Source organism: Solanum pennellii, chromosome 6, assembly GCF_001406875.1.
Source record: "Solanum pennellii chromosome 6, SPENNV200".
Taxonomy (NCBI): Eukaryota; Viridiplantae; Streptophyta; class Magnoliopsida; order Solanales; family Solanaceae; genus Solanum; species Solanum pennellii.
The window spans coordinates 53628417-53653247 of NC_028642.1; the positions used below are offsets into that span (position 1 = coordinate 53628417).

Genomic DNA, 24831 nt, shown 5'->3' on the forward strand with positions numbered 1-24831 from the left:
CTTTTGAATACCTCAAACCAAATATGCGATAAAGTTAATCTCACATCTTATCCCGAAAATTATTATCCTTATCACATAACCAAACGACCATCACAGTCATAATTCTTTCCCACTAGTTCAGTTTGTGACAATTTTTTATTTGGGTGGATGCACAATTTTTTCCTCAGTGATTTCAACTTTCAGCGTTGAGAGAATTTTTTATTAGGACAAATAATAAAGAGGCACATCCAAAGTGGAGGCTGAGAAGTCGGCCAAACGCGTGAGCTAATGGCCAATTCAGTGACAAAGACGCCTTTTTGACAGAAACTACTGGACAAGAAACTTTAGGGGACAATCTGAAGCAAATTCTTAATAATTTACAGAATATATGAACATGCATCTGAGTACAAACTGAACTAGAGCCCTCACAAGCGGACACATGCGCCAGGAGCCTTTTTGTACACAATACAAGAGAGGTCCTGCTACTAAAACATAATAAAGATGTCTTTTTCCTACACAACAACGAAAAAGTAAAGTTAGCTATTCAAGGTTTGCTCTGCTTCTGAATCTTGCTGCTTGGGGGGACCTGTAACACCACCATTCATCCTTGCACGCGCCTCAGCAAACATCCTCTGTTGCTCAGCTAATGCTTCTTCTTCAGTCATTTCAGCTCCATTACTGCACTTTCCAGCTCTCACAGTGTCCTATGGTAGAAAAATACATCATGAGGCAATACAAATGATAAAAACTACTGCACTTTGAAATCACTTCAGATGGTTTAGCTACAGTTGTGTAGTCAAGGGGAGGAGAGACTGACTAGGGGGGATAAACGACAAATGAAAAGAAACTGATAAGATGAAACCTTTATGAAAAATAGTAAGAGAAAGTAGCTCAATAGATGAGAAAGCTATTCAACAGTGAAGCTGCAATAACAGGTCATCCGTATGTCAAAACTAAGCAAGACAACAGAGAAAAGAGAACTTACCATGGTCTCTAGCTTGTGTTGTTCATATGCAGCATAGACTTCTTCAATATATTCCCCAAAACCAAGAACCTGAGAGATCATCACTTAATATAAGCTGCCACTGGCAAACACAATTCAAGCAAATTATATCAATAATTTAAAATGGAAAGGACACTACATGATTTTAATTCCTGGCCGGTGTTTTTAAGGTTCAAAAAAAATGATTTCTGGATGGTCAGTGATCAAAATAAAATGTAACTATTACACCATAGATTGAAACTGGTTCCATTGGTTTCTGTTGTGAATATAGTCTTCAGACTCAGAGAGAACTTGATTCATACTTTAAGCAGACATCAGTTAGAATCATGAATAGTTTGTCATCCTTATTCACATAACTTTAGCTTTAGAGGAAAACTAGGTGTGAACTGACCTTTCTCGTCTTGGAGTAAAACTGATAAATCATACAGTAAAAAGTTCCAGCAGAGAATTGGAAAACAAAACTAACTTGAAGAAGATACACATAGAACTATAGAAGCAGAACTACAAAGTCAGGACAAGCACCTGTAAAGCCTTGAGTACATGTTCGGGTGCGATTGTTCGTTTCTCTTCTCTATTACAAACTTCATTGGATTCTGATGAGATAAGATTAATGAACTCTGCACAACATAGAAAAAGTCACACATACTTGGCTAATGAGAAAGAGGGAAACGACTTTATGAAATTAAATTAAAATAATAATCTGAAGTTAATGCAAGTACTAATAGAAGCAGATTTATTATATGCTTAATATAATTAAGAGGTGATATCAATCATACATAGAGGAAGAACAGGGAGGAAATAGTTTAACCATGTTAAAGTAACAAAAGACACATCACCAGCCAGAACATCTATGGGAACAACAGTTCAGCACCAAAAACATTTCACCAGGTACTTGAATCTTTGCACTACTGCGATTTCCAGGTATATTTTGAACCACAACTCATGAAAATTGGGAGAATCACCTATCCTTTTTGCCTCTGCCTGAATTCCATCATTGATCTGTATGAGTTGTATGTATCATCTTAGAATAAACCACATGATCTGTCAAAAATTAGGACTTCAAATTCCTTCAAAAGTGTCCACGGTGACCTACTTGATGTCTTAAACCATGCTCAGTCACTACCATGTTCTTCCATCATACTTTTCTTGCTATGTCTGGTCAGACTGGAATTTGAGGAGTAACAGGCCTTTATGGCACAGTTCCCCTTCAATCCATAAACTTCCCATGTGAAACAGATTATACACCAACATATTCCCATTAAAATCAACTGGTCCGTAAGTGTAGCCTAGTGATAAATAAAGTGAGAAGGATCATGAGGGCCCAAGTTCAAATCCCAGCGGAGGCAACTAATACTAGGTGATTTCTCCCAATTTCAAGTTGGCCCAGACATCATCATTACAAAAAAAAATCAGCTTGATAAAAGTTCCCATTAAAATCAGAGAGAAGCAGAGTTGTGGTCATTAACAAACAGTAGTAAACAAGAATCATAGTTATTGTGATAAGTAAGCAGAATATCAAGAATTAAACTAGACAAATTAACATCAACTCACCTACACAACATTCAATCAAAAGATCTTGAGTATCTCGGGCAACACGAACATCTGGGGGCAACATTTCTTTGATAATTTTTGTCATAGTTGCTGAGAAGAGATACAATGGTCAGTACAGCCAAGGAAAAGTAAGCCATTAACAAAACTAAGCCATTAATATCAAATTTGCAAAAGTTAAATGAGGTAACCAAAGTTTCAATATCATTGTTCACAAGTAAATCATTTTAACACAATGATAACGATGTTTTCACAATATTAACATAATGATGGTGCCTTTTTTATTATTCAGCTTATGAGAAAGATCGACTTTACTCTGGCTATCGACACATAATGCAGCGGGAAATTAAGAAACTTCACACAAACATCCTACTTACCATGTCGAGGTAGAACCAAAACAAAGAGCTTTAGACAACACAAAGAATCAAGCTTTTAGCTAGCAGGAACTGATTTTAGAATCTAAGAGGTTGGGCACAACCCTATTTTCCACTTAAAACTCAACACTGAGACCAAAATGCTACATCTTTTGCTGACCATCCACCAACTACCTTATCCTTTGGATAACTAACGAGTTTAAAGGATCAAAAACCCTAAACTCCACCCTGCAGATGAAGCCACATCAGGATGGTGATAACTCACAAAAGCTCTAATATTTTAGACAGGACAGTCATAAGTTAAGCTAATATAAAACTTTCCTCACCAGATAACATGAGAAACTCGTTCAATTAGGTTCAAAGCAATCCAGGTAACAGTAATCAAATATATATATGCTGGCAACAAATTAATACTTCCATTACTTCAATCACTAACTATGTGTTCATCCACTCAAAAGTATCGCAGTTAGGTCAACCAAACATGAAAGGAGTAACAAGAGGAACCAAAAAAAGTTGCAACCAGAGAAAACTAAATTTAATCTGTACACGAACTGCAACAAAAAATCGGATAAAGTAAAACGAAGGAAGATAAGAAGAAACCTTTTGGAAGTGAAGCGTCTTCCTTTGTTTTACCAACGATATCCATAGGTTCCATCTTTTAGTCCTTCAAAACGACAAACAGAAAATCCAGAATCCAAATTCAACAATCACAAACTCATATCAGCATATAAAACGATAAAAAACCAAAGATCTACAGCTTCAAAAACTCAAAACTAACAAACCCTTCAAAAAATCGAAAACGAAAAAGATCTACAGATGCGAAGATCAAATCAACAAATTAAATTTACCTTGCGAAGAGAAAATCGAGAATCTGACAGATTGAGAAGACGAGATCTGAGTTAATACAAAAAATTAATGGCAATTCAGCCGTGGTCGGAGTGGTTGACGGTGGTTGTTCATGGTGGATATAGAGAAGGGAAGTGGTCTAGGGCAAATTTTCTGCAAAGCGCGTTGAACAAAGAGCTCTCCACGCGCGAGCGATGACGTGTGGCTCAGGAAGCAAGGGGTTGTGAATGGTAATTGAGGGGTGGGTTGCACGTAGAAGTAGTGAAGGTGTGGGAATATGTGAGAAGACATGAAATAATAATATAATATATAGTCCTAGAATTGGTAGGGGATGATGTAATTTTGGTGAATTGCAAATGGAAGCGGAAGGAGTGGAGGGGAGATTACCGATTCTAATGGATCTGCTAATTGAGGCAAACCGTCGAGAGGGGAATTTGTGCACGAATTTCAAAAAATTGTCAAAGATTAATTTCAAATAAATTAATTATACAATTTTTTATGGAAAAATTACATAATGATAAATTAATAAATTAAATTAAATATTATGATCACACTTTGATTTAGTTGTGTTCTATAACAAACTATTTATTAGCGGTCTCTCTCCCTCAAATTCTCGCTCGCCATTCTCTCTCTCGCTTTTATACAAACACAAATGTATAAAATGCGTTTGTGTTTGTATAAAACGAGTAAAAATTGTATATATACATATATTTTCGTTTCCCTCTTCCAAATCTCGCTTGCCACCCTCGCCTCTCTCGCTTATACGAGCAGAAACGAAATGTATAAATTGTGTTTATTTTGTATAAAGCGAGAGAAAATTGTTTATACGCATGCAAATATATATATCATTGTCCTATACACTTACAATTATACAAAACAAATATTTTTCTGCCCAATTTTTTTTTTGTCTTTCTCTATTTCTCGCTTTATACATACACAATTATACAATTGATCTTTTGTATACAACAACTTTCTTTTATATATATAGCAAATTATAAAAAAAAAATTTGTATATGTATAGCGAAATACACATATATTTATTATGGAGTGCAATTATGCTAAGTATAGTTATAGCATACAAATATAAATTTTTTGTTTATTATATGTGAAAGTTACTCAATTTTTATTTATTTAAATTAGCTTATAATAACATGTATCAATTATAATCCCACGAAATAGGTCCGGAAAGTATAGGTGTATGCATATTATTTAGTTGGTCAATACTTTGCACCTACAATATAGTTGATCTAACCATCATTCAAGTAAAAGTTAACTTTAAGTTTTGGTGACATCTTAATCATTCAAGTAAAAGTTAACTTTTAAGTTTTGGTGACACCTTAATACAATCTTTAATTACATTTGTTATCCACTTATGTGGTAAAACACATCCTCGTCAATTTCTTTATCTCCTTGGATAATAGATTCAAAATATTTGAAATTATCTTTCTTTTGGATGACATGTGTATTGAGTCTCATCCACGCCAACTTAATGTGTTACATCATTGAAATTATACTATAAGTGTTTTGTCGTAGTCCTACTTAACTTGAATTGTTTAAACTCAAAATTTGTCTCACCCCTCTTGCTTAACATTTACTATATCGTGAATCTCATCAATCAGAAATATGTATCTATAAATAGCATACACTGATGCAATTTTTAAAAAAAAAAATGTATCGAGTCAATTTAAAATATTACCAAATAAAATATAAATAAGCTGAGAGTTCAAGAGAACGTATGATGAAAGATGTTAATTTTATTCAAATGAGTTATTGTTGATTTTTGATCATGAAGACAAAATTAATTGGGAACCTAATAGACGGTGGTTTAACTCTGCGGTAGGTGTTAGTGGATCGAGTCTGATTATCTCATATTCTTAAACTTATTGATGAAAAGTTTTATGATAACACCAAACAAAATTATCCAACACTTTTGATTTTGATATATCAATTATGGACATTTATAAGATTCGTCCATTTAACAATCATCTTAGAATGGCATAGCCAGATTAACACCTACGATTCTTGATGCAACTCTGTCATAGATTGAAAATCTAAATCACCTCTTACCATCAGTATTCCAATCTTGACTATCTTGTATATATTTTTTTATTTATCATCGTTATGTATGTCACAACACACACATTTAGCCTCCAAACACTTTCATAAAATCTTTCTAAACACTTTATCATATGCCTTTTTTAGTTTAATAAAAATATATGTAAGTTTTTACATATCTCCTTATATTGCTTCATTAGTCTCCTCAAACGATGAATGGCTTATGCAACTAAACATCGTAGCATGAATCAAAACTAATTCTAAAAAATACCCATGTCCCTTTGTACTCTCATCTCACTCCCCAACTCTCAAACGTTTCATATATGGCTTAGTAACTCAAAATCTCCTATAGTCATTGCAATTTAAAGGTCACATTGTTCTTGTATAGTTGTTCATGGTACTCAACCTTCATTCTTAAAACATTTTCGCCATCTCAATAACGACATTAAATTATCCAGTAACCACTTCATATTTATCCTAGGGACAATGCAAGAAACAAGTATCCCCTAGATCAGTGGTAGAGTCAAAATTTTTGATAAAGGGGTTCAAAATCTAAAAAAATAGACACACGAAGTAGCCAAAGGGGATTCAATATCTACTATATATGCCTAAAAAATTATTTTAACCATGTGTAAATCATGTAATTTTCCACCGAAGGAATGAACCCCCTCATTGTAAGGTGACTCCACCACCACCCTAGACTATGAGCGAAATCTCACACATACACTTTAACTAAAGTAAAGTCTTATTATTCCCTTGAACTCAGTTTTCTTTTTTGTAATTTCTTCCTTTTTTGGTTTACGTGGCACATTCTATATCTCCACATAGTTGAGGAGCGTGAGAAATATTTGAATGTCACGTAAGCCGAAAAAATGTACAAATTTATATCAAAGAAATTTGAGTTTGAGAGAATAATAAGACAACCTTAGTTTAATTAAAGTGCATCTCTAGAGTTTGAATTATAGCTTAAAGAAGTACTTATACGATATCTCATCTTATTTGCATTATTTTAAAATTCCAGCAGAATGTCGTTTGACCTGGTTACTCTTCCATACAAATCCTACGAATACTCTTAATCTTTCAATACAAATAATCAAATTTTGAGTAACACGGTGAAAATTTCAAATGGTCAATAGATTCAATTACCAAGATTCGATTGATCTTCATTCAATTATCAACATAAATTCACATTTTGCAAATATAAATACGGACCATTAGTTTATATATATTTTTTATATCATCATTTTATATTACATATTTTTTTTAAAAAAAATATCAAAGATGTAATAAAATATTCATGTAATATGAAAACAATAATATATTTGCTAATGACATTGATTATCGACAACGTCTTAATAAATTTAGTACACTATAACTCATGTGCAATTTTTTTGTATCGAGCTAAAGTTAAATAAAAAATATTATGTTTTTTAAGAATAACTTTGTTACGGTGTATTATACTTATGTTACAATTTTTGCTTATATGATGAAATTATATAAAGAATTAGGCTACTAAATAATTTTCTTACGAGGATTTTATGTTTATTAACAAAATATATACTTTAAAAATTCAAATTATATGTTTCACATAACTTCAATTTTATTTCATATAATTTCTCATTTTAATTTCATTCGATTAAACTATCCTAAAATTATTTTTTGGTATTGAGGGCTAAATCATTAAATCTCACATGATTTTATCTCGATTAAACTATCCTAAATTACCTTTTCATATTAAGAGTTAAATAAATAAATTAGTAATGTAACACAAAGTTGCCGCAGGCTTGTCTATATGATTTTATCTAAGGTCAAACTATCCTAAAATTATCTTTTGGTATTAAGGGCTAATTAAATAAATTAGTAATACAATGTAAAGTCGCCTAGCCTGCAGGTTCGTCTATATGATTTCATATCTTGATCAAACTAATCTAAAACTATCTTTTGATATTAAGTACTAGATAAGTAACGTAATTCAAAATCCCCACAAGTCTATCTAAAATTAACTTTTTGTATTGAGGCCTAAAAAAGTAAATTAGTAATGTAACCTAATTTTTTTTTCTCTATATAATAATTTCATATTACGATTTTATCCCGTCAACCTATCCTAAAATTTTATCTTTTGGCCATTGAAAAGGCTAAATAAGTAAATTAATAATGCAAACCTAAAGTCGCCTTAGGTTTTGTCTATATTTAGGCGACTGCGGCTCTCCCAAGAATACACCTTCAATATCAAACGGAGAGGCATTTTTCAGAATATTTTTGTTAGATTTTTCTTTATCTATTTTTATTTACTATATATTACCTATCTTCAAACTTTTTTGTTAGTTTGTGAGATCTGTGTTTATGATTTCTGTGCAATGTTCGCCGGATTATATTTTGCATATGTGGAAATCAGATCTGTGATGATATATGTTTAGACCCACTATCTGTTTGAATTTTATATATCGGTATTGAAAATACTGGATTCAGATTAATCTATATCGGTATTGAAAATATTGGATTCAGATAAATCTAGCCTCTGGATATCGTTTTGAGTATTTGTTTAGTTGGTTGAAGACACTGGAGGCAGCGGTTCATCGATCTGTTCCCTGGAAGCTGAATATATATATATATGCAAAAATACAGCAAAAGGAATCGGTCGATAAACCTCTGCATCCAGTGCTTAACCCCTTAGGATTTTTTTTTTCTTTTCAAAATTTTGAAGTATTACTGTCAATTTTTTGATACGCGTTTTTTGTTTGTGAATCTGATGCTTTGTGATGAGGATTACAATCGCTTAATTTGTACTCCTGCTATAACTCTGCTTCACATTAAGATCAGATAGGATTTTCCTTGGTTGTCTTGGTAGCAGAGTTTTATCGGAGGTCTGCGTACTCTCTATCCTTGCCCGACACTAATTTCACGGAATATAAATAGTTGTCACAGTTGAATTAGAGTTTTGTTTTTTGATTTCTATTTACTTGTATGTGACTTTGCAATAGTTATCATAATTGTTTGGAGTCCTAAATTTTACACTTTTGGGTACAATAGGTAATAATTTTGGGATATGAAGGATATAATGATAATATTGGTATAAATTGTAAGATTATTGTATTTCATGTTTGTTTACTTGTATTAATTAATATGTTTACCTGAAACTAATTAGTCTTTTGTAATTAGCCCTTTGAACCTGTGAGACCTTGTAGTTATCCTCTTTTATATACAAACCAAATTCACTTTTACATTATAGCAAAGTTAGTCAAAACTCAAAAGGGAAAGTTGAAAACATATTCTCTAGGCATTGTAGAGTAGAGGCAAACATTGTTGTCAAGTACCAAAATCACCAGAGAATTTATACAAACACTTTTAGGCATCTCCTATTATTCCTTTTGCCAAGCTTACTAGCATAGACAACATTTTCACCTACTCTTTCATCCTAGCATCTATACGATTAATTTGGTTGGAAATAAGTTATCTCAAAATTATTTATTTCGAGGTTAGCTATCCTGGCAGGAGCGGATTCACAGGTAAGTTAGGGGGTTCATCCGAACCCCTCGATAAAAAATTACACTATAAAGTAAAATTTATGTATTTATGTGAATATATATATTTTAAATAGGAAAATGAGATAGCCAAGTGATAAACTCTTCTAAACCTATGTGTGACGTCTAGGATTTGAGTCCCTTGGCTAGCATTCTGATTTATACTTTTTTAGTTTCATTTTTTTAATTTTTTTAGTTCCAGTTCTATTTTTTCATTTTTTTAAAAATAAAACATGGTTCCATTTTTATATTTTTTAAAAAAATAAAATATGCTAAAAGTATGGTTTTAAATCTAAAAGAAATCAAGGGTCACATTCCTTGAAAAAAAATTTGTTGGCTTATTTACGCGTTTATACTTTTATATGAAAATTCTAGGTCCGCCACAGTATCCTGGTATAACTTATCTCATCCCATCACAATGATATATAAAATGGTGGGATAAATTATTGCAAACATGTCAACTAACAAGATATAAAATTTTTATTATATCACTATTTTTTTTTTAATCTCTTACACCAAACCAAACGACTTCTTAGTTTTGTCGGAAATTATCATTTTTAAACTTTAATTTTTTTCTTTTAACTTTTTGTGAGGTGATTTGTAGTCAGATTGAACAATCAGAATGTCTTACTTTAGCATCAACAGATAAAGGGTCTTGGTCACTTTCAAGATATAGATGAGTGGAAACACAGATTCAACTTACACACGGACAAAACATTTATATTGTAGTAAAATACTTCTATTGTTTTATATTACTTGATTTTATTCGTGTTAATTTTTAGTTATCCTTTTATATTACTTGATCTTTGTTCGTGTTAAATTTTACTTACTAATAGTAGTACATATTATACCAATATAATTTGATGTCTGGTCCCATAAGTACATCATGAGCCGTTCATGCCATTGATATTGATAAAGATGTGACAATAATAATCACATTGACATTAAGCAATCAATGATTATATTAATTGAATATAGCATATAGTGACAAAATAGTGGCCATCTAATTAACACTATAGATAATGGCTTACAGATGCTGAGTTACCAGTAGCTATATAGTGACAAAATTGTCCATCTAAACAATGATTCTGCTATCTTTTTTTTATTATTATTAATAGTTCGATATGATGATGTTTTAAATATTTTTTTTTGTCTTTTATCAAGACTCACGTCTTATTCAAAGTGAAATATTTTGATATAATGACATTTTAATTTTTTTTTTAAAGTTAGGATTCAGAATTTCATGGTGAATGTGGACTTGAAATTCCACCATATAATGTCTGATTAATTCGTATAGAAAAATTGTTAGTTGCACTTGTTAAGTCATTGTTTAACACATACAGAATTTAATTAAAGAAAGGTTGTGGGAGAATCTTCAGTGGCTCTAAACGGGTATGAACTAGAATTCTTATAAATCAAATCTAACATTGGAATAAAACCCTTTATAGCATCAAGTGATCATGTATGTGATCTTATCTGTATATATGATAGAATATATGCCTTCACTTAACAAGTAATGGACCAGGTCCCTTACTACACTAATGAATAAAACCAGAAAATTAAATGCAGTAAAATCAACACGATGATTTTACGTGGAAACCTCCTTGTTTAAGGGAGTAAAACCACGACCTGTCTCACAGGATTTTCAATCGTTTTCACTAATCTTCAAAAGCAAAAGTAAAACACGATTACACCAAATGTGAGAAAAAGTTTTTAATCTCATGTTTAAGCAATAGTCTCTATTGCTTAACAAGCCTAAGTAGAAAAACTATCTACCCACTAAGCTATCCCACTTGGACAACCTAGACTTTTAACACTACCCACTGATTCCTTTATAGATTCAGGAATAGTTTACAGTTTAAGAACAAGAGAATGTATTCCTAAAACAACTATACGAAAAAGCTCCAGAGATTGCTGTTGTTCTTGGAATGATTCTGCCTTTTGTTTACTAGCAGCCTTTGTAAATGTTCTTGAAGAGTTTGTTCTCAAGTTGCAAAAACTGCCAAAGATGTTTAGGAAAGTGCCTTTTATATGGACAAGTCACCTTCCTTAAACTCTTTGCCATTGGTTGGAGAAGTCTTACTTTCTGACGCCATCGGAAAGTGTGCACCTACTTTCTGTACCGTCTCCAGCTGGCAGTCAACTGGCTCGTCACCATGAGAGTCTGGTAACTCTACTAGGTCCCTGGGTTTGTTTCATCTGCAACACTCAAGTAAGAAACCTGGTATCTTTACAAGGTCCTAAGTTTGTCAAATCATCAAAACTACAAATAACAATATATTTCTCAAAAAAAATGGTCTTCGCATTTGAATGAACCAATTGCTTCTTCATTAAATCCACCCCAGTCATGATTTTCTTATCTTAAAATAATAATAACCATTACGGGTAAATAAAATTTACATTAGGTCATGTGCTCAAGCCTCATTTGTTACACTTTGATAGCTTTCGAGTGAAGGACCAAACACATGAACTATTTTTGAATATTATATCTGAACTATCATCTCAACTAATAGTAATACACCAAAATCTAATATAACAATTCCGTGCGCGAAATATTTATTGTTTGAGAGAAGACTTGATATCAGTACAAAAGTGGTGATTGTATACAATTACTAAAATTTTAAAAATCAATACAAATAGGAATTTACAGATGGTCCTTCTCACAAACAAAAATGCAGTATTAATATCACAGTTAAATTAGCCTTAGACCAAATAATTAAGCTCCTTGAAAAATAAAATTATGCGTATGGCCCGTATCCCTTTGATCTGTTATTCCTCAGCGCACAGCAACCAATTGAGTAAATAATAATTATAAAAACAAATACACAAAAGTTTAATATTGCCATTTTGTTCCAATTTTTCTGAATAGTTTCGAGGAATGATGCTTTGCATGAATGACAGTTGAAACAGAGCTCATTTTGTGCATTGTTCCAAGTTTTGCAGTCACTGTCTGGCACTGCTGGCCCTGTTTTAGGCATCGTCCAGAATGTTGCGTTTTTGAACTCAAAGCCGCAGTAAGTAGGTGGTTTGCAACAACTCGACTACACCCAAAATTAAAAAGAATTAGTAACGATAAAACAGAACCTGTCCAATTTGAACGGGTTGAGTTATGATTTATTTGTTGAATATAGAGTGACACATCAAATAATTGAGTCAAAAGAGACTGATTCACTCAAATGTCCCTCTTTTAGGTCCTATGTAATGAACTCAATTTGAATGTAACAATAACCAACTTCTCAACTATTATAACAAGACTAGAATTGGATTACAAATCCAGAAACTAAATGCAACAACTCAATTAACTAAAGCCCAAATAAAAATATAAAAATATTGAACGTAAGAATCAGGAATCAATAGACGCTACAAGAGAAATGAGAAGCTTAGACTCTAGGAAGAGACAAGAGGAACAAACAACTTCTTTCACTCATTTACCCTTTTAACCAAATGCTAAAACAGCCTGGATTTCAATTAAAACATTCCAACATTTTACTCAGTCCAATAATCCCAACTAAATCAGTTCCCCTTACATATCTAGCTTGGTTCACAACATCCTAAATTTTGATGTTGGGCCTATTTCTAAAAGTTGTGTAAATATAGCTCTTGAGAAATTAATGTTCTAAAAAAGGTTAAAAGACTCATACATAATGTTTGTTCATATTTTAGCCTTATAGACAAAATCTAATGTTTGCACATCTATAAAATTTTAGACTATGATCTAATAAGATTTTCAATTTGTTTCGAAGAGAGAACTACTCTTTTGGACCGTGATCTAAAAAGTCCATAAATTATAAATACGAAAAGTGAAAAAATTGAAACCTGAGCAGCTGGGAGGTTATATTTGTAGAAATCAGCAGGTTTGCCTCGAGGAATCATTTGACAATATCTGAAAGTTGCCATACAACTCTTAATATCATCCCAATTTTGATCATTCACAACATGTTTCTCCAACCAATTTCCCCAATCTCCAAATTTAGCATCATTTCCACCTCTACCAGACAATGCTTTAGCAACACTTTTATTCGTCACCAAAATAGTGAAAATCGATAAGCAAATCATACCAACGATGAACATAAACAGAAAAAACAAATAAATCCACAGAAATAACGAAGCTCTGCAACAAGATCCAATTAATCCCATTAATGAAAGCACAAGAAGTGAAGCCCCAAATATAAGCAAAGGCATATATAATGATTTTTGACAAAGGCTTTTAGCTTCATCAGCTTTAAACCAAAGTCCAAATCCTAAAGCCATAATTGCAACCATAAAGGTTAATACGTTAACAAGTGAAATAACGAAATTGCTAACACGAACCATTTTTTTTTTAAATTTTTAATTTTTGAAAAAAAAAATGATATAAATGTGAATTAATATGAATGATCGGATTTCTTAGGAATCGACCTAAGAAATCTGATCAATTTTTTGTTCTTTGTTACGTAGTGTTTATTTTTCATTTTGTGTATTGTTCGGTAGCTATGGAGGAGAGTGAAATAAATGCGCAGAAAAAGGTGGAAAATGAAAGAAAATCTTGTATGGTGGAAAATGTTTTTACTTTTTACTGTTTCGTTAATAAAAGAGTTCACGATTAAGTTTAAAGCTTGTGCATACCTGGGTGGTTTATGAATTATGTTAACTTTTAAGAAAATTCATTATATGTATATAAATATAATTAACGAATAAATGTTAGATTAAGTTGACTTTGGAAGAAAGTTATTTGAAATTGTGATTTGTGAAATTTGTGTTTACTTTCCGTCAAATTGAGTTATTAAGATCGACCCAAACCTCTTACCTCGACCTGAAACTCGACTTCGACCCCAACTCCTAACCATGACCCCAATTCAAAACTTGACTCTCAAACCCGAGAACTCACCCTCGACCCAATGTGGGACCCAAGTCGGAGTCAACTCGTGGTCATGGCTCAACAAGTATCCAATTTTGGGTCGAAATCAAGTCTAAGATTAGGACAAGTTGGCATCGTATCCTGAATATGGCTTGAGTTAGTGTTTCGTTCTAGGTTAGGGTTAGGCAACGACTGGGAACAAAATTAAGAGTTGGGATAAAGAATTGTGTCTCGGGTAGATGTTAGGGGTCGTTTGGTTTGAATTCAAAGTTATGATGAGATAATATTTTATTGAATGTTTGGTTTGTTATATTTGAAATAAAACTTTTAAGAATAATTTATTTGTTTACAAAAATGCTCTTCGTAAATATAAAAAGTGAATATTTATTTTATCTCAACATAAGTTATCCCGAGATTACTATACCATCCCTGTACTAATTATTAATTCCATAATAAGTTATACCAAACTTGTCAATCAAATAACAAATTAAATAATACTATAATTTAATTCCAAAACTATTTGATGTTATTCTTCGCCCAAAATAACCCCTTAGCGTCGATATATGCATTTATATTATTTTTCGAGCTTTTAGGACAATCGAGGCAAATAAGTAAAGAAGACAAAAGTTTTGAACTGAAACTCAATTTATACGCATACATATATGATATATGTGTATAGACTATATGTTAAAACTGAAAATTAAGAAAACTTGTTTCGAGACAGAGTTGAAAAGAGTGAGATCTAGAGAAGGAGCTGTAGAAGAAAATGGGATGCTCGATCTCAGGGTTGAATGGGTTATACGACGCCGTTAATGGCGGAGGTGATGTTTGGATCAATGAGAACCGGTTCAAGATCATTCGGCAGCTCGGTGAAGGTGGTTTTGCCTATGTCTTCCTTGTTAAAGAAGTCCTTTCTGATCCTTCTAACCCTGGAATTTCCAAGAAATTCAAAGACCCTTCTCACATCTCAGGTACTCAATCCATTGGCTGTTCTATTTATCTAATTTCTTATGATCTCATAATTGTGTGAATATTGGGTTTCTTTCTCTTTTACACATTTTGTTTAGTTGTAGTTATGGGTAAGTTCAATATCATATATTGGAGCTCAGGGAACTTTTCTAAATATTGAATCTTTGATGCATAAGCTGAAAATAAATGATTTGGCAAAAATTATGAGGCATATTGAACTCCAAAATGTATTTATTCCCTGAGAAATTGGTTGTTTACTTCTAAAGCTCACTGCAGGTGCTTGAAATCTGTGTTGTGCGGACTCTTCAAAACAGCTGCTGCACCCATGTTGTGTTGGAGGTTCCAACACACACTCATCGACTTTTTTGGAGAGTCCGAGCAACTTAGCTTGAAATACACCATATTTAACAATCAGAAAGTAAAATAACACAAGAAAAAGAGAACCTTTGCAGCTTATTTCTTTTATTTTTGTATTTCCTTGTCTATTTGTAATTACTCAAATGAGTTAGAAAAGGAAAGTTCAGCAATACTTTTTGATGAGTCAGTAAGGCATGTTTTGTTTCCTTATGAGCCTGATTCAATCCGATCATTAATTCGTTCTTTTTGGTAAATAGTGCAAGGTTTAAGCTTTGTCTTGTTGTATGTAGTTTTCATGTTCTCTTATTCTAAATAAATTATTCAAAGTTTGTCATGTTCCCATGGACTTGGTGATTGCATGATGTTCAAAATTCATTGTCTGAATGTGCAGATGACGGAACTTATGCCATGAAAAAAGTTCTTATTCAGAATAGTGAACAGCTGGAGATGGTGAGGGAGGAGATTCGTGTTTCATCTCTATTTAGTCATCCCAACCTGCTTCCTCTTCTTGATCATGCTATCATTTCGGTCAAGGTAATTGCTGCAAGCGCATTACGTTTGTGTTGATTAGCTTATGGAATGAAAGCGTTGCACTTCTCTCTAATTACTATGATTATATGTTAGCTATTGGGCTTCCAAAAATTAGGTTTTGGAAGTATTAAGCTGAGATTGAACTATCATGCATAGCAGGAGACACATATCACAATTGTTTATCCTTGGTACTGAATCCTATCACAAGAAATTGATACAAAAAGGGGTTATTGGTTCATGGGCGAAGCAATGCGCTTCAAAGAAGTGTGCACTTGTTATAATACACAAAATGATCCTAATGAGAGGCGATTTCATTGAATATCAACTTTGAATTGGATTAATATCAATATTATTGTAAAATGGATGTTAAGATTAGTTCTTTAAATTGCGATTTAATTATTATAATACTAATTTATAATTATTTGGTAACTTTTTGGAGGTGGCCAGCATTTCATAGTGCTGAAGAAGACAATAGTACTAATTCTCAAAAATAAAGTAATTCTAATTCGTTTGGTATATTTTTAATTTTCCGTGACATGTGCTTCAGTTAAAGGAAGCTTGTGATTCATTTCTAGCCCCATGGACTTTGTTGCTTCTCTGCACTTTTTTTGCTTTTAAGAACACTGGGAACATGAAGTAGCTTGGACATCAATGCTAGTTGCCAAAAGAAGTGTTCTCGTGTAGTTCGTTTCTTTTGTCAAAACTGAAAAGTGTAGGAGGGAGCCTATGACTTGAGGAATCCTACATGTTTAAAAGTATTCTCCAACCACTTTATGTTTCTTGGTCATGTACTTATTTTTGACAAGCTTTCATTGGTCATTTACTGAAATGCATGCTATTCTTTTCTTTTTTTTTGAAACTGGTAACAGAAATACATGCTATTATTGTGTTAAATGTGTGAGTCATGCTGCTTTGTGTCTTTTAAATTGCTTTCTCAATACTATATCTTACGCCTTAGGATGTTATCTACTTAATTTATTTGGATAGGTCGCACAAGATCAGTCTTTGAAGCATGAAGCTTATCTATTATTTCCAGTTCATTTGGATGGGACATTACTGGATAATGCTAAGACGATGAATGCCAAGAAGGAGTTCTTTTCTACTTTAGATGTGCTTCAAATATTTCGCCAGGTGAACAAGAATTAGTGTATTCAGAAAATTTGTGCGTTTTCACGGTTTTCTGGGGATAAAAAAGGGAAGGCCAAATACAACTGTGATGTCAATAAATATTTGTTTTTTTAGAACTTGAAAGAAAAGTCTGCTTGCAGCTTTGTGCAGGACTCAAACATATGCATAGCTTGGATCCCCCTTATGCACATAATGATGTCAAACCTGGTAATGTCCTTTTAACCCATAGAAAAGGACAGCCACCACTTGCAATATTAATGGATTTTGGAAGTGCACGTCCTGCAAGAAGGCAAATTCGCTCTCGTTCAGAGGCCCTTCAATTGCAGGTATATCGGGGTGGTTCTTTTATTATGTAGACGTATGTTATGTTGTTTGTATGCCTGTAGGCTTCTTGTGTTTGCTTCTTCTGAACCTGGCGAAAGTGATTTTCTGTTTTTCTTTGATATGCAAATTGCGATTAAGTTGTAACTTGTAACGGGTGTTATCTTTCATAATTGGCTTCCATTTCTGATATTGTATACATAACCCATTTTGTTGCATTTTCTCTGCTTTCAATTTCTGGTGTTGGTTATGTAGGAATGGGCAGCTGAGCATGTGTCAGCACCTTTCCGAGCACCTGAATTATGGGATTGCCCAAGCCAATGTGACATTGATGAAAGGACTGATATCTGGTCACTAGGTTGCACTTTATATGCAATAATGTAAGACTTCTGTATACTCTTCTTCAGATAGTTGTAGCTTTTTCTGTGCAACAGAAAATAAAATTTATTTTTTTTTTTACATAGCTGTTAGTTGCATCAAGACTGTCCAATAATTTTAGGTTTGATATGAATAAGATTGGTGGGCCTACTCATCTCCACCGTGGAATTTCCTGCACTGGACATTCATCTTGTGAATTAAGTGTTCAGGTGCTTGTACTGACGCAAGGTATGGCCTTGTGGTGAGATTCCCTGTGTAATAGATGATTTGTTTAATTTCCTGTGCCTAAGCCTTAGTGTGTAGAATTACCCGGTACCTGTGCTATGTGGTACTTGGTGGAATTGTTAATGTACATGCAAGTTGGCTTGGACAATACCATCATAAAAACTTATCAGCCCATCTTTTTATTGATTTAATTTTTTCAATTCAAAGAAATTGAATTTCTCTTGATCAATGTATGTACTGTTTGGAGGGGAACCTTGGAGTAATGGTAAAGTTGTCCTCTTGTGACCTATCGATCACAAGTTTGAGCTGTGAAATTAGACTGTCTATTACTTTCCCTTGGGTACGGACGGCCCTTCCTCGGACCCTGTGTGAACGTGAGATGCTTTCGTGCACTGGGCTGCCCTTTTTGAATGTATGAACTGTTTGCATAATTTTGAAATTGGTTTTGATGTGGTCACTTACGATAAAAAGTAATCAAATCTTGCACTTCATGGCTCTATCTATCTTCAGGTATGGGGTATCTCCTTTTGAGTATGCACTTGGAGAATCTGGTGGGAGTTTGCAGCTGGCTATTGTTAATGCACAAATAAAGTGGCCAACTGGGCCTAAGTCTCCATATCCAGAGGGCCTACATCAGTTTGTGACATGGATGCTTCAGCCTCAAGCAACAGTTCGACCTCGGATAGATGATATCCTAATCCATGTCGACAAATTGATCTCGAAGTTTTCACATTAAAAGGATAGAGGAGACACATTGGGTTAGTCTACATATGCGTCATTCATTGCCTGTTACGTATACACCTTCTTCACCTTTTTCCAGTCGAAATCTGATTGAAGAAGCAATAGTTCTCTGTTGTTTAGTGATTGATAGAAGAAGGAATATATATGTGATGAGAGGTTTATTTGGGGAGTTCTCTGTAGTTACATAGTCTGATTGCTGTTGATAGTTTATTTATCCACCCTTCTTTTCCTATCTTGTAATAACTTATTTTCGTAGAAAAAAACACAAAAAATTCCATCAGGCTGTTGAACTTCAAACTTTTCACTGTAATTTGATCCTTATTAATTTTGTATTCTCAATTTTTGCATTAATTAAACGTGAGAATGCAATAATTAGATTCTTTCTCCATCTAATTAAACATGGCCAATAAAATCCCATTTCTTTTCTAAAGTGAAATCTATTAAGATCTAATTAGGCACACCGCTTGAATTTTTAATACTACACTTAATGGATAAGTTAACGGAAGTATAAAGGAAAAGAATATAATTACTGTGTTTAATTAATTGGTTTAATATTCCCCCCTAAGTAATCTATACCAAAAAGTTCACACAGAAAACGTTATGGGAAATATATGATTCTCATCAGTCCAGTTAAAATATTCTCACGTTAACAATATTAGTATGTCCTTCGGGATGACTTAGTTGGTATGAAGGATGGTTGTTCATATGGATTAACCTAGGAACGATCGTTCTCAATGCCACCTGAGTCGAGCCTGTCGGATAGGTCTTGCTTAATACGGTTATATCTCTTGTGTGATTTGCAGGTTAATACACAGGCTGTGAGAGAGGTTGTAGCGGCGGGTTATCCTGCTTTTCCAAAAAAATAATATTAGTATATTTTTTAAAAAACGTTTAAAAAGAAAAATTCTTGACGCACCAAGTTTATTATTATGCCTAGTTGGATGGTACGATTCTTTTTCTTTTTTTTTTTCAATATATATAACAAATTCATGCCTACTTGGATGGTACGATTCTTTTATATATATATAACAAATTTCACAATATTCAATCGTCTATAAAAACATATCATCAATGAGCCAATTTTCATCATAAATCAAACAAACACAAGAAGAAGAAAGAAGAAAAAAAAGGCAACCAGGTGCAAAGTGGGAGGAAGTGAAGTATATGAAAACTAATTCAGCTGAATTATGGAAATGGAATTCCCCAATTCCATACTTATATTGTGCTGTTGGGTTCATTTGCGCTGCCGTTGCTTTCGCCATTTTCTATCGATTTCAAAATCGAGAAAATTCAATTTCAGATCAATCAGAGTCCCTAATACTACAAGAAAAGAAAATATATGATGAACAAAAAATATGTGCATTAGATCCAGAGCCTAAAATAGTACTAGTCTTTGTTGGTAATGATAAATTACCTTTGTATATTGCAAAACCTACATATACTTTTTCTTCAAATGCTTCCCAACAAGTTTAGTTAATTAAGCTTTTATTTTTTGTAACACATTTTCTGCTAGCTATATATATATATTATATATTGTAACACATCCGTATTTATTCGATTTGATTCCTTTTTATAGTCAAATACGTTTATAAAAGGTTTTATATTTGGAGGTTGTTAGATTTAAACTCATTACCTATTTCATGAGCAATAATCATCTCATTTAAAAGCTTAAACGGTAGTCAGCTTCCTTTTATGGTAATGAAAAATTGCAATACAAATTGCATTTGACAATATTAGAGGAGAGAAAGTTAAAAAGAAAAAGGCAGAGACTTTGTAAGATCTCTAAATCACATAAAGCTGTTCATATAACTACTTTAAGTTACATGGGAGGAACTATAATTATATAAGGCCCCATCAGATGGTGAGTGGACTATAATTAAATTCTAACATATTTTACGTCAAATTGATTTAACTCATGTAGATCGAACAATATTAATAAAATTAAAATATGTATTGATATAAATACCTAATGTATACGAACTACAAGCTTTTATCGTAAAATTAAATATGAGGGAGGGGAATATATATATATATGCGCAAATTTATATACTTATTCCTACCATTACAATGTGAAAAACGATAGATTTGTCATATCTAAGTTTGACTTGAACTCTTTAAAAACATTATCTTATTGTTTGTTCCCTCCCTTTTTTTATCCTTCAGAATCACACCACATTAAAATACAAAACAAAGTGCAAAAAAGTGATGGACTAACAGGGGCAAAATCACCTTATAGTTAGGGTGTTCGAATTCTATTTGGTAGAAAATTATATCATTTATAAATTTTTAGGTATATATTAGATATCGAATCACCTTCGATTATTTCGTGTGTCTATTACTTTAAATATTAAAATACTTTATTGAAATCCTGGCTCCGCCACTAGATTGAAATCTTTCCAGCCTTGGGATATTTGTCTTATAGCCAAAAAGAATTTGTAGGACAAATTTTACTTAAATCACATGGAGCCCAAAAAAAGTTCAATTCAAAATATGATCACCCAAAATGACAAGAAACAAGAATAATACATGCATGGGCCTTAGTTGTCTGGCAATTTAATTTAATTTCCTTATTAATTATAAAACCATTTTCTAGGATTTACAAGTGAGGAACAACTATAAAGGGGGTTTATGATGTCCCATTCTTCACTTTTTATTTTTTGTTATCTGAATTTTTAGTTCCTTTTGTTACTTCTCTTTAATATGAAGAAAAATGACATCCCAAAAAAGCCAAAAAAAGTAGGTCTTCCTACTTATATAACATTAATAGCAACAAAAGATTCATAGCATTAAAGGTACTAATAATATCTTTGGACTTTAGATCTAACTAATTTGCCAGATCCATCAACTAAGATTGCCATTTGCCAATATCACAATTGGGAAAAAAATTATTACTAGTAACATGTAATACTTGTTTATAAAAGGAAAAGGGTTTCAAAAATCATAATTGTGATGCATTGAACAAATCATAATTTTCATTTTTATTTGTCAAAAATCACGTATTGTATAAAAATCACAGTTTCATTTAATTCTAATCGGTAGCAAACACCTTTTCATTCTCATCTCTCCCAGAAATCACGCACGCCACTCTGTTGATCTCTCTCGCCTCTCTCACTTTATACAAACACAAATATATAAATTGTGTTTGTATAAAGCGAGAGAAAATTGTATATACAAATATAAATACATATTTTTTCGTCTTATACACTTATTATTATACGATACGAATTTTTTCCTGCCAAATTATCTGTTGTCTTTCTTTCTTTCTCGCTTTATATAAACATAAATTATACAAAAAAAAAAAAACACAATGTACTATATATATACCGAAATATACATATTAATAGTTATATCAAACATAAAATTTGCTATGGAGCGCAATTATGCAAACTATAGCTATGACATACAAATATGATTTTTATATTTGTTAAACCTAAAATTTACTCAATATACTATTCTCTATATCATTTTCAAGACCTAATAACAAACGTTAATCAATAAGGATGTTGTGGTAAAATATCTATATCTAAATATTTTTTTAATAGGTATGTCAAGTCAAACAATATCAAGTAAAAATAAACGGAGGGTGTAACTGATTAAGCTAGTGTTTGACTATAGATTTTAACTTATTTTTCAATACCGGTTAGATCATAAATTTGGATCAAGTTTCAAAATGTTTCAAGTTGACTAGCTTTCGGAACTTCCACTTACAACACTTCAAATTTTAATTAAAAAACGTATGTTCAAATATAACTTAACGTTCCTAAAATATAAAATAACTTCAAAAATTCGAATTTATATATTTCAAAATCAAAATCTATAGCCATATAGAAGCTAGAAATCGAATAAACTAGAGCAATATAGAGAAAGAAGTTAATTAATCACCAAGGGGTAAGTTTTATTGGATGCTTACGTGAGATTGTATAATTTTGTGTTTTAGCACTTAACTTTGGTTAATTAACATATTTTTTTTTTATCTCACCAGATTATTTAACCAAAACAAATTTACATAGTTTGGTGTAAAACATCTAATGGTGGGTAGGTGCTTCTCCTTCTGATGTGCTGCACACAAAGGCAAAATCAAGATTGATTGAGTCAATCAATTCTCAATACTGAATGATTGTTCCACAAGAGAAAAAGAAAGAAGTTAATTATTCTTTATGTGTTAAATAATAATAGTTTATTATTGACTTGACATAAAAATTTAAAAGCAGAATAAATAAATTAAATCATTCTTATTAATATAATTTATCTGAAAATTAAAAATATATAATATTTAAATTGAATAAATATTATTAGAAGAAAACTCCAGTTGGAGTAAAGCTACATTTTCATTTACTCGCATGAACTTTGTTTTATTATTTAACATGACATTAAAAATCACCAAGTTAAAAATAAGTGAAGCTTGAGTTTTCGTATGATTATATTATTATTATATTATATACTTTTTTGTATTTTAATATAAGCGTTTTATTTAATTAAATACATAATTTAAAAAATAAATAGAGATTATTAAATTTTATAATATTAAATTAAATATATAATGCTTTAAATCGTTTGATATTAAACTTGCCATCTAAAATATTTAAACTTTGAAAAACTTATTAAATATAATTGGAAAAAAAAAAGACATTTAAATTGAAACGAATGAAGCAACGTAGATAATACAATATACATTATTCTCAGTAGCATAGCATATAGGCTGTGCACCTCCTCTGTATTTTGCATTCAAAGTATACAGCTTCTTATTAATGAGTCATGTTCAGTTCAGTATTCGAAATAATTAGTAAAATCAGATTTTATATCTTCTCTTCAGACCAGCCCCAATTCTGTCCTTTCACATTTAAAGGTACATTTTGGGTGTCTTTTGTGCAATTTGCCTTTTAAAACAATAGTCATATGCTAAACTTACTTGATTAATTTGAATTCATTTTTCGTAATTAACGAAAGTAGAAGACACTCTTATTAAGAGTTTTTTTATTTTCTATTTGCTTGAACTCGACATATAACAGATAAATATATTGTTTAACTTAAACTTCAATTTGTATACGTGTCATCTAATTTCAATTGTGCACAAATTGACATTTTTGTTTGGTAAAGTGTATAAAAATAATACACAATGAATATATTAATAATGCATGTATTAATTGTACATATACTAGTTATGCATAGATTATTTCGTATGCATTGTTTGATTTGATGTATTAAAAATTGTATGCATTGAATAAAAATATTTATTCACAAAAAGCATTCTTCAAAATTATGGTGGAAAAGATGTAAAAGTACTTTTGAGGAGTAATTTTGTCTTCATCATATTAATGCATGTATTAAATTCCTTGTAGTATTAATATCTAAAAATTCATGATATTAGTAATACACTCTTCAATACACAATAGAGTGTATACATAACATGAAAAAAGCGCGTCAAATAACGAATTACTAATGCACGTAGTTAATGCATGCATTATACTTGCTAATACAATCTATCAAATGACTCCTTAAATTGCATAAAGTTGAACAAGTAAATATGTGAAACCTATTAATGTCTTACATGGCCAATTTGGTGATATCCTATGTGCATTATATCACGTACCACACACGTGCATCTATTTGTTAAAAAATTAATTTACTTATGCAAATTCAAAATTGAAAAAAGACATAAAAGTAGAACCAAGTTATATGACATATTTATGCATTATGTTTTTTTTACTTTCCGACATTGCACCATTCTCATAACTCGAACCCAAAACATTGATTAAAAATAGGTCTTAGAGCCTGTTTGGTTCAATTTAAAAGCTGGTCAAACTGACTTAAAAGCTGATTTTTGACTTATTTAGCTGTTTGGCAATACTCAAAATAACTTATTTTAAGTTAAAAAAAACTTATTTTAAGCCAAAAGTTAAAAGCAGGGGTAGGGGTGCTTTTTTGTTTTAGCTTATAATTTGTTTTAAGTTGACCACATTTTTATCTTTTTGCCCTTAATATTTTTATACAATCTCCAAATTACCCGCGTAACCCTAA

At 31.8% G+C, this 24831-nt stretch overlaps 3 protein-coding genes across 4 annotated transcripts; 1 reads left to right on the top strand and 2 right to left on the bottom strand.

The window, feature by feature from the left end:
• Positions 1–322: 322 nt before the first annotated feature.
• Positions 323–4138, bottom strand: LOC107021010 (protein Dr1 homolog). The gene is made up of 6 exons (XM_015221576.2): positions 3753–4138; positions 3505–3568; positions 2534–2623; positions 1505–1599; positions 965–1033; positions 323–683 (listed from the first exon to the last, which is right to left on the bottom strand). Exons 2-6 carry the CDS (start codon positions 3557–3559, stop codon positions 516–518), a joined length of 477 nt encoding a protein of 158 aa, XP_015077062.1. The 5' UTR covers positions 3560–3568; positions 3753–4138; the 3' UTR covers positions 323–515.
• Positions 4139–11854: 7716 nt separating this feature from the next.
• LOC107022787 (tetraspanin-8-like) lies at positions 11855–13761 on the bottom strand. The gene is made up of 2 exons (XM_015223377.2): positions 13143–13761; positions 11855–12367 (listed from the first exon to the last, which is right to left on the bottom strand). The coding sequence occupies exons 1-2, from the start codon at positions 13638–13640 to the stop codon at positions 12065–12067; spliced, it is 801 nt and encodes a 266-aa protein (XP_015078863.1). The 5' UTR covers positions 13641–13761; the 3' UTR covers positions 11855–12064.
• Positions 13762–14753: 992 nt separating this feature from the next.
• LOC107021253 (serine/threonine-protein kinase 16-like) lies at positions 14754–19152 on the top strand. Of its 2 annotated transcripts, XM_015221874.2 has the most exons (7): positions 14754–15134; positions 15881–16023; positions 17008–17151; positions 17289–17474; positions 17725–17849; positions 17969–18075; positions 18583–18800. In XM_015221874.2, the coding sequence occupies exons 1-7, from the start codon at positions 14930–14932 to the stop codon at positions 18660–18662; spliced, it is 990 nt and encodes a 329-aa protein (XP_015077360.1). In that variant the 5' UTR covers positions 14754–14929; the 3' UTR covers positions 18663–18800. The 2 variants fall into 2 exon arrangements, with proteins under 2 accessions (XP_015077360.1, XP_015077359.1); XM_015221873.2 differs by lacking the exon at positions 17969–18075 and having other exon boundaries at positions 14758–15134; positions 18583–19152.
• The last annotated feature ends 5679 nt before the right edge of the window (positions 19153–24831 follow it).

Bases quoted from the DNA above. Each gene is read 5' to 3' on its own strand.
- LOC107022787 (XM_015223377.2), bottom strand. From the start codon at position 13,640: ATGGTTCGTGTTAGCAATTTCGTTATTTCACTTGTTAACGTATTAACC. The intron at 12,368-13,142 runs GTTTCAATTTTT...TTTTGGGTGTAG, and splicing joins ATAACCTCCCAGCTGCTCAG to TCGAGTTGTTGCAAACCACC.
- LOC107021253 (XM_015221873.2), top strand. From the start codon at position 14,930: ATGGGATGCTCGATCTCAGGGTTGAATGGGTTATACGACGCCGTTAAT. The intron at 16,024-17,007 runs GTAATTGCTGCA...TTATTTGGATAG, and splicing joins ATGCTATCATTTCGGTCAAG to GTCGCACAAGATCAGTCTTT. The intron at 17,475-17,724 runs GTATATCGGGGT...TTGGTTATGTAG, and splicing joins CAGAGGCCCTTCAATTGCAG to GAATGGGCAGCTGAGCATGT.
- LOC107021010 (XM_015221576.2), bottom strand. From the start codon at position 3,559: ATGGAACCTATGGATATCGTTGGTAAAACAAAGGAAGACGCTTCACTT. The intron at 1,600-2,533 runs GTGAGTTGATGT...TATGTTGTGCAG, and splicing joins TTTGATTGAATGTTGTGTAG to AGTTCATTAATCTTATCTCA. The intron at 1,034-1,504 runs GTGCTTGTCCTG...ATGATCTCTCAG, and splicing joins ATGTACTCAAGGCTTTACAG to GTTCTTGGTTTTGGGGAATA.